The sequence below is a fragment of the Acanthaster planci genome, linkage group LG03, assembly GCF_054643075.1.
Source record: "Acanthaster planci isolate LZ-2023a linkage group LG03, COTS_SCS, whole genome shotgun sequence".
Taxonomy (NCBI): Eukaryota; Metazoa; Echinodermata; class Asteroidea; order Valvatida; family Acanthasteridae; genus Acanthaster; species Acanthaster planci.
Window position 1 is genome coordinate 19,462,277 of NC_141779.1, and position 12,035 is coordinate 19,474,311.

Below are 12,035 nucleotides of genomic sequence, written 5' to 3' on the forward strand. Positions count from 1 at the left end.
TGCCGCGTTAGTCATGATATCGGTACCAATGACCAATGTGACTGATCTATATGTGACAAAACACATTTTGATATAAATGTCGCGACTATCAGATGACCATGGGGCAATGTTACATGCACCACGCTTCGGGTAGGAAGGTCTGCCAAATGATTAGTTACGAATGGTAAGGGCCGGTCAAGACAGTGGTAGACGACAAGACAAACTTTGAGGCCAGAAGAGTCAGGTATATCGCACCATAAAAGAAACCAATTAAAATAATTTAATCATTGATTTGCTCCAAAAAGTGAAGATTGACAGAAACAAGAATGAATACGAAATTTGACTCCAATGCTATGAGCAGCGACAATATGCAATGACTTTTACATTGACAAAACCAAATGATATATAACTAGGAAATCTCTATGAATATCTGAATTTATGCAGTATAATTATCTGATTATAGTTAGTTACGCTAAGTTCCATTCAACTAAATTGCTATTTAGATCGACTCGGTTCAATTCGACTAATTAGATTCCCATTCAGTTTGACTCAGTTCAGTTCCCCCAAACGCCAAGCTAAGGCTCTATAAGTCGGTATCAGGCCCACCAAAAGTCCTAATGAAATAATACATCCAAGAGACCAAACCGGATTTTAGTTCTACAACAATTGTTCTGAGCCTACCATACTGTCATGTTTGAGTACAATGTATTCGACCATGTGACTGAACATAAAAGTGTGCCGTGATGTCAGTCGACAGATCAACCATAGAATACCCCTTTTATAATAAAAAAAAAACGCACTCAAGATTCACACAGAGACTAATAAAAATGCGAGAGTGTAAGATGTAATTTGGAAAGAAATGCCATATTCGGAAAGGGGATTTGAGAATGATTGGTCAAGGTGTACCTTATGAGAATGCCTTACAACCTATGAAACTAGAGACATTGTAAGATTCAGGATACAAACTTGAGTCCCCTCTTTCTGCATACTCTGACAACACCTTAAGGTATACATTACGTCCACCAAGATGTAATGGAAACAAATACCGAATAGATTATCCCCACGGTGTGTGTGTGTGTGTGTATGTATAATCTTCAATGATGTGAATAATTTTAATTCTTCTACCTTTGTTCATGTCAAGTCTGGTTTTCTGGAGCCTCTCTGTCATTTTGCTTGAGGAGTTGTTCTCGATTTTTTAACAATGGGTATCAAGTTTTTGTTACTAGCCTGTTAAATCAAGCAAAATTGTGAGATGTAGTTGCGATAACTAATTCATAAATAAATACTGCAGATTTTAGAAATTGTTACGGCGATCTTGTCTTTAAGTTAATTCAAAGTATGCATTTTTTGACAACCAACAAATTCGGTAGATCTCAAAAATGAAATCAAAATGTTGATTTATTGAATGGTCTCTTATCCGATTGGTGTAACTAGGGCTTGCAGTGTCTATAATGGTGAATTCGGGGAGGGGAATGTCATGAGAGGTCGTAAGTTTTTTGTTTTTCTTTTGAGTGATTGGAGAACAAGCATCCTTCTCCCTGTTGTTTTCTGCCTGTCGAGTAAATCACCAAAATTTTCAATTTTGAATGTGAAAATCAAAATCAAATCTCCATATGTTTAAAAGTGGTTATTGCTAATTTTTCTTACCAGTACTATCGTCAACAAAAGATCTTGACAAACTTAAAAATCCGTCTTGCAAATGACAAGCCCACTCGTCATGCGCCGTGTGGAATGTGGAATTTTTCAGCTTGGTAATAAGTGGGAGAAGGAAGTCTCCAATGGTCGTGAAAATTGCTGCCTATCAGTACTCATTGCCAAAACATTTTCCATAATTGTGTCGTGTGTAAATCTTAAATTCGTTATACTTCAATAAGGCTCTTGTAAAATAAAATGTCACCGTATCGTTTATATAGCTACGACTGTCGAACTCTAAAAGACCTTTTTTTCCCAGAAAATCTCGTTTTCATCATGATTTTGTTAATACGTTAATTCATTACTCCAGATATTTATTCAATCCGTTCTCAACCAGCGGCGGTATGCCAGTCATGTACTTATTCGAGTACTGATTAGCAGGTGTCCTTGGCATAATTGAGATATTTGCGGTTGAACGTAGGCCGGTTGTCGGCGAAGCACTGCGCCGCTTTGCGGTCGCATTCACAGATAGCGGCCTTGCATGCTTTCCTTGGGACAAGAGAGTTGTAATCACCCTCTTCCCCTGCAAAACAAAACAAGAAAAAAGTTGTTCTCGTCATAAAGCATTTGTTGCTCGTGTGGATTTAATTAGGTTTCTCGAAACCATGCACTTCTCTTGAATTGGGTAAACAGATGCTTGCAGGTTGTATTCGCTCTTTTCCCCTAGACGAAATGGAAGAAAATAAAACTTATATGTGTTTGTAGGCAAACACGGGCTCATTTGGCCACTTATAACTGGCTCACATATAGACTACATATATGTAGGTTGCATAGCCCATGTATACAAAAGGGATGTCGAATATAACTTGGTTTGTTTAAGATATATATTGAAAAGAATATTAAAATATGCAAATTTTAACAAATAAAAACCACCTAATGATGTCATCATGACGTTATCTTTATCTATAACACAGGGTATGCACATACCAAGTTTGAACCCAACAGGGCTTGTACTTTTGGATATATAGAGCTGTGAACATTGCACAAGTAGGGCGCCCTCACATAACCACCGTATAACCACCGTTGACGTCATCATGATGTCACCTACATTTGCATCAATACACGGCCGACTAGATTCAGCCTTGACTTGTATTTTTGGATATATGCAGCTGTGAATATTGCACACAAAGGGCACCTTTACATGTCCTCTGATGACATCATTATGACATGCCCAGGTTCCACAGAGGCACAACGTACTTTTTTGAAACCGCAGAAATATCATACAAGCGTTGTTAAAAACAATTGAAATTAATAGCAAAATGTCCCCTGAAGATCCTCGGTTAATAAATCCCAGAAGGGTAAACTGTCTATATCTACATATGTATTTTCCATGTTCATGTTCAGGTAACACCGTTGCCCTTGAAGCAATCAAGGGAAGGAAGATTTTTTTCATGTAGTGGTAATATGTCAACTCTCCTCAAATTTCAAGTCATTGTCAATGATCCTATACGCATTTCTTTGGGTAACAGTAAATTTGGGAAAACCTTAGGAAAAGTGCATGAAAAATTCGGAATCGAGAACGTTTGATACTGCAGTATTCCTCAAACGGGCGTTGTACTATACAAGGCTACAGTGGAATTCGCTTTACTGTGCAGACGTCATAGTGCCACCCATTATAGGTGCCCATGATGTTGGATGCTCAATAATATCAATATATGGAATGGGAACCAATTGTAAATAATCAGCAATAACTTCCCAAACGAAATATTACCAGTAGTAAACAATCAACAGGGTCGAAATATGTAAATATATCTCACAGCATCTGATGGAACAGCTCCCAGATGTGGATTGGTCGTACCAATACGTGGTACCGTAGGTTTCGACAGACCAGCACTTTCCCTCTTCCACGGCTTGTCCGTAACAGTTGTCGTGAACCTCGCAGCATCTGACAAGAAATACAACTTTTGTTATAAATTAGCTGGGGTAACGTGCATCACTTACACTTCCTGCTTATGAACACACACCATTATTTCTTCGCGATATTACTGACAAAGTTTTCCCACAGACTGGTTTCAAAATGATAAAGAGTGGAAGCAGCACTCTTAAAAAGAGTAAAGTCCCTTATTACACCACTCCAAAAGAGTGGAAACCACTCTTGACGGAATGCAAACCCATCAAAACGAGTAAATGTCAATATTTCAGCAGAGTTGTCCGTTATAGCTCCATTTGTTGAGTTCTATATTCACTCAACGAGTGGTTTTACACTATAAAGTAGTCTTTACTTCTTTGGACACATCCTTTTTGGCAGTTCTGGCAGAGAGTAGGGCGCGTTCTTGGATGCAATCATCTAATTTTCGAGTGAATTCAATCAAGTTGTAGCGATTTTTGAAACCATTGACTTGTAACTTTCCTGTTATATTTTCATTTAAAAGTAAAGTTCAAGAAAATTTGGCTGGTGCTGAACCTGCTTACAAATCGACCTGGGTTTCCTGCAAATTAACCCTCTAGATTCCCATTCCAACCTGTCAGTTGCGTCCACAGGTGTGCCTTTCCCTCCTTTGCCACAAAAGCAGCCATAACCGTCGTATTCCAACCCTTCCGTGTAGCCAATGTTTCCCAGGCACATAACAAGATTGCCGAACTGAACTAAGTTGGTGATTTCGTCCGTTGATTGAGCCTCTGTTATGGAAATGAGCGGACCAAACTGCATTAACTGATGAACTTCTGTTTTTCATATTGCCAACAGACATATATAAGAGAGGGGACACATTATAAGACATAAGACACCTTATTAACTGTTGTCATCTTTTAATCCGGAATTGAATAATGCGTAACCCCATTAGCAAAAAATCAAATATACTCAGGACAGTTTAGGCATTCCTTCCATAGAGCCTATCACATTGCCGTTTTTAAACGATGTTGTGTGCGCCCAAATCTCGTAAACAACTATGATATTGTTTACGACTTCGAGCAAGAGACACAAACTACATGGGTACAGGTTGTTTGAAAAAAATAGAAGTACAATACAGACGATTCACAATAGTGCGCCTCCAATAGTTTGCAACACGTTGGCCAATCACAACGTGCAAAATCAAACGCGCATTTGGTCGAGAGATATCAAGCATTGTGACTGGCCAACGCGTAGCAAACTATTGGAGGCGCACAATTACCTATTAACTTATTCATACTTACAGTTTAGTCATACTCATTGGTCAAAAGCTACGTGAACAGTCTTGAAAGGCTGATATGTTTCAGCTGAAAGTTTAAACTTTGAACGTCTGATTGAAGAGCAGTTTGCATACGAAACGAGGGCTATATAAATCTGAGGCATGCGGACAGCTGTTTCATTTCATGAAATATAAGTCCTTTTCCCTTTTTGGAACAGTAAAAGAATTATCATGGTAGGATTAAATCCATTCCTATCGTATATCGTGATACTAGAACAGAGAAATAGTAAGACCGTTTGCAAAACTAATCATTTTTGTCGCAAACACTTTCTCTGAACAAAGGTTTTCAACGCTTAAGCACTATTTTTCAAGGTCTAAAATAAAGAATTTCGAAGCCGTCCAGAAATATTCAAAAGTGGATTGTGCTGGAGGAATTTTTCATAAAGCTTTAGCTAGATATTTTCTCTTCCCAACTGAATCTGATCACTAATGCAATAACTCCTGCATTTATGGTATACCCTTGCGGGCATAATAACGAAAACGATGTTAATTAAATTGTCGAGAAGTTCTTATCGAAACCGGGGTCTATTTGCCATCCTAACATTGAAAAGAAGGTACAAAAATCACACTACACAGCCCCAGCTTACATGGGTTTATTATACCTGTCATGTACACAGGCCTTGTACACCCACACACATTTAAGTGCACTCTTCCACAGCAGGTATGGGAAACTGTCCTCAAATTGAGCAAATGGGTGAAAAGGGGAACAAGAGATCGGCGGAAATTGGAAATATTTAGTGACCATTTTGTGCCTAAACTTGGTATTCACGTTGCATCACTTTGCACAATTCTGTCTTTTGTTTCTTGCTTTTCTTATTCAGTTTTAACCTTTCTGAGCACAAAGGACGGGTTTCGACCCAATTGGTGCATTAAAAAGCCTTTTTAAATAATTAGGTTGAGTAGAGGGTGCCTAGTTGGCTGACTTTTCTGTATGGTTTACAAGGTCTGGCAAGTAACCACTGCACTTGTGTTTAAACCGTTCTTTCCGCCAGCAGAATGGAAGTGAAACAAACGATAAAGCAGGAAGCACAAACCACACACACGTCTAAAGAGTGTCTGACAAATTGAAGCAAATTATTGAAAGAAAGTGCTCAAACATTTTTTTAAAACTTGTTTGGACTCTATGGCTTGAAAGGTATTTATGAACGGGGAATAAAATAACATATTCTCCACCGGCTCATGATAATGGACGCTTATCTAATATTCCTCAGCACTTGCTAATCGCATTCTACGCCAACTTAGATTAACTCGGCATGTGTGCACTAATCTCGATAATAGCATTGTTTTTACGATTTCTTTCAAGAGGAACATATCTACCACGGAAAGAGGAATATTTGACAAAAAGACGAGCAGAACAAAATGGTTGAAAATGTGTAATTCTTGAAACGTGTTCTGAATTTTTTACTCAAAGGCATGGATGAATGGGGATGAACAGTGCTGGGTCTGAACTATGCTTCATCCAAAGTGAGCAATACAGATTCGATTTAATCTAGGGACATCGAAATAATTTAATCCCGCTCACGTTGTTATTTTTTGGGAGAAAAAATCTCATGTAAAGTTTGAAAATAAGAACTGAATCAAAAAATTGGATAGAAAAAAGTTTTCATCCATACATAAATCTCCTACGCACAAAGCAACCTTGAGACTCCACTTTGTTTTACAAACAGATGAACGACCATTGCGCAGAATGAATGTTTGGGTGACTACGTGGTTTCAGCGACAATTACGACAGCGAAAACAAAGTCGGCCTTTCTCTGGCAGTTCAAGAACTTAATTAAGGAGGGATAAAGAAAGAGGTTTGACTTACTGGCTAGAGCAACTGCCATCGTTAGGATAAGAAAAGTCTTCATGATGAAGATTGGCGGAAGGTTGAGCCAGTAGATGGTGTAAAAATACTGGTTGGGATGCTATGTAAAGTGCAACCGTTTCTAACCTGCTTCCTCTGAAAAGGAAACTTTTGGAGTCAGTGGTTAATTTATGCAGTGTAGCGGCATATACATTTGGTGTCATTATTTTTCTCAAATTTCATCCATTAGGGCTATTGGAAAACCAAAGATGCAACACACTCCATGACATAAAATATATGTATTCCAAAACAGATGTGCCAGTATAAGCAAGAACTTCGACATCAGTATGAAGATTATTAAACGGAAAGTCCTTAATTTCGAATAGGTATCAATCTCAAAGCACAATACCTCCCCAAACTTTTTTCATTCTTACTTGTTCTTAATGTGTTACATTACAAAATGGTCAAATATCACAATCATCGAAAATACAATCAAAATTTCCAAATGTTTTATTCACTCTAGCCATTGTGTACACCATAAATTGTTCATTGGTAAGTTACTGCTGAAGTAACCACAGGGACCAGTTGTAACAATTTTGGGGATGTGATCTTCTGAAATTTGAAGTTTGAGTTGATGCCACTTCTGAGACTTTAAAGTGTTGAGTTGAATTAATTGATGTTGAATAAAAGTTTCATTTTGCCAGTGGTGTGAGTGCTTTGTGTGACATTATTTTTTACTTTGAATGAAGACTGGAGAAAAGTTTGCGGCATGTGTATTGTTTTAGGTTTTATTTCTGTGTGACAAGACAAATCTATAGGGACTTAACACCAAAACTGTATAGAAAATGTAACACAAATTTTAGGTGTAAATTCCATGCTTTTGGGTGTAGTACTTAAGTGACACACATGAAGCGTTAAATCATCATTTAAGGGTCAGTGCAGTCAGTGTCTTCATAACAGCAAGTTTTGTTTTAACCTTCACTCTGACACCCACGGGTGTAGTGTTCTGATAGAATTTTATAGAAGTTGTAAAAGTAATATCTATGGTGTTTAATTTAACCTCCTCTTTTAGGGGTGTTACTTCCTGACCATGAAATATAAATTACTTTAAAACATAATTGGAAAGCAGTCATTCCTCTGACATCTAGTGATGAAATACAGAAATTGAGTCCTGTTTACTCTTTCACAAGCTAGGATTTGTGGCTTTCTTAGCAGAACCTACTTTTGATAATAGGATTTTGAAAAAAGAATGAGAACTAGGGAGAGGAATGTCACAGCAGATTTTTAGAAATTTCTCGTAGTTGAGCTAAACATCAACTCCTAAAATGGACAGAGGGGAGTAAGCAAGCTTACTAGCAAGCCAAGAAAGCAGGGATTGGGAAGAGGCAAGCAAGCAGGGGAACCTAACGGGGAGGTAAGTAAGTATGCAAGGAGTCAGTAAGCGCTCACGCACACAGGGGAGCAAGTGAGCAAATAGTCGAACTCAGACAAACGAACAAAATAAGCAAATCGTTACCATTAAAAAAAATCTCCAGAATGTTAGTGAATGTAAATTTATCAAAAGACTGCCTTTTCTCAGGTGCAACAAGGTAATCAATTTCGCACTGATGTGTGAAAGAAACAATGTGATTTAATAATAACAATTTAAGCATCGATAGGGAACAAAAGAGTGCAACTGTCAGGTTATGTTTGCATGTGTATAATGACAATATTATGCTTGTGTAAAAACAAGTCTTGGATATGGCAACCCTACTGCTGGCGGCCATGTACACTCTTAAGTAGAAAATAATTAGATTTCTAATAAGTAACAGTGAATTTCAGAAACATTTATATAAGAAAGTGCATTTCAAAGACTTTCTACCAACAAAAAAATAACATAACTAATTCCGTACGTTTCATCAATTAGAAAATAAGTTTAGTGAAAAGTACAAGTCCAACGTTAAATACAAAAACCAGTCTGCATTATTCCATGTATTTATTTTAAATCAGACGTATCCAACCGTTTCTACGTTATCGACTGTTATCAATACTGAAAACACTACTATAAAGTAAACCGTTACCCTAGTATTTGTTCAAGACATTTTTGGCTCTTGAAAGGCCGTTACTAACTATTTTTTAATTGAAGTGCACCAATAGTACGTTATAGTTTCGGGGCAATTCGAAATGGTGTTAAATAAATTGTACACATACCCTTCTCACCACTTTTACTGTTATTATAATAAAAAGAGATACAATCCCGATACCCCAATATCATCGGAGATGCGGTTCAAGGTCTGGCCTGATCCTCATCTATACCATAAGCTAAGCAAAACAGTACCTTTGGACAGTGAGAATGAGGTTTTCTTTCGACAGAAAATAATTATAAATGATTTTTGTGACGGATGTTTCCGTTCCAAAATGTCTGTATTCAAACAATTAAAATGGTTTTCATATTCAAACTCATGTTACAAAAAATTTATTACAGGGGAATTCCTAATTGTTGCATGCAATCAATTTAACAATCTACTGTTAAACTGATAAATTTGGCAACAATGCCTTCGTTCAATTGAAACGATCCACAACATAAAAGGAATTAATTATTACAGAAAGTTTCGGGCAGTTTCAGTTTTGGCAAATGAATATAAATAGCAATTTCCGAACATATAGTGTGTTTTGTTTTCCTGTAAGTTGTACTTAAACCAGAAGCTGATTTTTCTTCCTTACTGAAGGGGATTAATGTGATATTGTGAGGAAGAGGGATCGAACCCTAATTCCTTTTGTGTAGAAAAAAAACTTACTTTGTAAACTATCAAATAACTGCGTGGCACACCACCATTTGTGCGGCCTTCTTGCTTTTCACTTACTTTTCAGTGCCTTTAGTCTTACGTTTCAGTGATAGGTCTTACCCGTTTTTATACGCATTGTATCCTTGTATTTATGTGAATGTTTGAAACTAGTACTATGATGTTTTATCGGCCTCTGATTTGTTAGTAATTGCCAATTTTCCTTATCAGCTTTTTGTTATTCGTTTTACATCTCACATAAAGTGTATTATAAATTTGCAAGTGTTTTTGAAATGTTAAGGCTCTACAGAAGACCATCGTAGGCAATGCTGGATAAAAATAATAAGCAATAACAATCATAAAACAGGTTTCCTTTCAACTTCAACGCATGTCCTACTCTGATTTGTAGGAACTTAGCTAATCTGTAATTTGAAATTTAAGCGCTGTGGAAAATAACATCCAATATTACTAAAAAGGGTGTAGGGCTCTGATTATTTGTTTTGCTTCTTTTTGCGTCCGCCTAAATTTTAGATAATTGCTCTACAATAAATGTCCAATGTTTCAAAAAAGAAAGAGGGATTCGCTGTGCAAATCTATGCAAATGTGAAATGTCTCAAAAAAGGAATGTTTGCTAAATCAGAGTCTCATAGAAGAGGCATTTGCTGTTCAAACCTAGGTAGATGTCCAATACGCCACAAATAAACAAAACATCTGCTGTTCTTAAATACTATGTGATTTTCAAATGTTCAACATTAAACAACGTCCATGTCGTGTCAAAGAAGCAGAACAGTTAATTAATGTACATGTAGCTATAATTCAACTCTATAAAAGTTCAGTCTTCGTCTTTTATGCCTCCGACTGTATCGACTCAATGTTTTAAACTTACCCGAAACTTGGGAGACAAAGATTTGATCGTTAAGGTTGATCGTCAGACAAGGACCAGACTTTGTTGGAAGCACCCGTAGCCTATATATAGACCTTTTTTCACCCACGTGACTGGATTGCCCTTAATGGAACCAATACCACCATGTGTGGACCGCTTTAGATACGGTGATCGCACATAGTATCGGCGGCTTCAACCACGTGCAAGCGCACGTGCGAACACTGCATGCGCGCTCTTCCCACATTGAGTGCGATCCCTCGTTATTCATTAAAAAAATGAACTAAGAATAAGTATTCGTTTTACTTTCTTAGACAACAACAAAAAAGGCACTTAAACAACCATTCCAAGATCGCAATTTCCAGTAACAGAGATCTCGACCAAAAGATGTCCAGCCTTGTTCACTAGGGCCATTATATTGGCGGGGAATGAATACACTGAAAGAAATTGCCCACCCCCCCAAAAAAAGAAAAAACCAATTTATTGAATTACCCTCATGAATTATTCATTATTTAAATGTGCAACCAAGAATTCTCATATTCCTTCATAGGAAAAGAACTTATTTACATGATATAAATTTTAAAATCTTACGGCCAAGGACTTGGGCAGGCTCTGTACCGAAGGACTACTCTACAGGTGGCAAAAACAGATATTTGATGATACAAATAAGCTGTAAGTTGAGCTCATATTGCTGATGTCAGAGTAACAATTTCATCATCTTTCCTCGTAATCGTATTTGCCCAGTCATGTATGACAGTTACATAATGGATGTGTACAGTTTCCACTTTCATACGTCCCTCTATTTGAAAGTTGCACCGATTTCAAAAAAAATTGGTAAAATATTACACTTTGTATTTAAAATAAAATTAATACTTTACTTACACAGGGTTTCTGTACTTTTAACCCCAAAATAGTGTACAATTTACCTACTCGCTTTTACCGAGTTACAAGGTAAATTTACAGCCATTTTTTTAAAGTAAACTTTTGCCACACTTTTAAGAACTTACCTTTTGTGTAAAATTTTACACAACCTGTGTACTTTTCTTCGTGTGTAGTAAAAATATTTTCTCAGGTGCTGTAACATATTAGTCCTAATAACAAGAGTCATGTTACGCCGGAGGGGGGAAGGGAATTCCACCCCCGCTCCAGAATTTCGGCTGCTTTATGCATGATTTTGAAAAATTCGACATGTGTGTACAAACACACCGCATCAGAACAAGGTGACTCTTAATTAAATTCACTATTAATTTCAAGTTTCGGTGATATCACGTTTAAGGCAAAATGCGTTACGTTCCAGCCCGCATGCATTGAGTACGACAGTGGAGAAGTGTAATTCTTTTGGCTGACCAGTCTCAGCAAACGAGCAGTATGTCAAAATGACAGCAAAGAGTTACCAAAAAATCATAAAGGTTCGGCTTATGTTGCAATAATGGCATAAAATGTAGAGGGGGGCTGATTCCACCCCAGTTCTACCCCAGTGCTACCAACTCGAAAAGAAGCATTGGCAACTATCTGGTTCGTAAGTGTGACGTCACTCCAGTTTAAACCACGCCCACTGCACATGCACTGCACATAGAGTTACGTGCATTGTTCGCCGTTTGCATGAAATTTGAAACCGGAAGTTAACGGGTAACTTCAGCAACCGTCCAATAAGAGACTGCAAATCGTGGCGCGTTCGCGTGTATGACGAAGTCACTTTCGATCTAGATACCTCTTGGAATTATTGCTAGTGTGATGAGTACAGTGTCAGTGACTTCCACAAGAATTGA

General features: G+C 37.4%; 1 protein-coding gene across 2 annotated transcripts; it reads right to left on the reverse strand.

The window, feature by feature from the left end:
- Nucleotides 1-226: 226 nt before the first annotated feature.
- LOC147799708 (phospholipase A2 AP-PLA2-II) lies at nucleotides 227-10,415 on the reverse strand. Of its 2 annotated transcripts, none has more exons than XM_087134851.1 (5): nucleotides 10,273-10,415; nucleotides 6,646-6,780; nucleotides 4,134-4,290; nucleotides 3,429-3,556; nucleotides 227-2,194 (listed from the first exon to the last, which is right to left on the reverse strand). In XM_087134851.1, exons 2-5 carry the CDS (start codon nucleotides 6,686-6,688, stop codon nucleotides 2,046-2,048), a joined length of 477 nt encoding a protein of 158 aa, XP_086990977.1. In that variant the 5' UTR covers nucleotides 6,689-6,780; nucleotides 10,273-10,415; the 3' UTR covers nucleotides 227-2,045. The 2 variants fall into 2 exon arrangements, with proteins under 2 accessions (XP_086990977.1, XP_086990978.1); XM_087134852.1 differs by having other exon boundaries at nucleotides 6,646-6,792; nucleotides 10,273-10,397.
- Nucleotides 10,416-12,035: the final 1,620 nt, after the last annotated feature.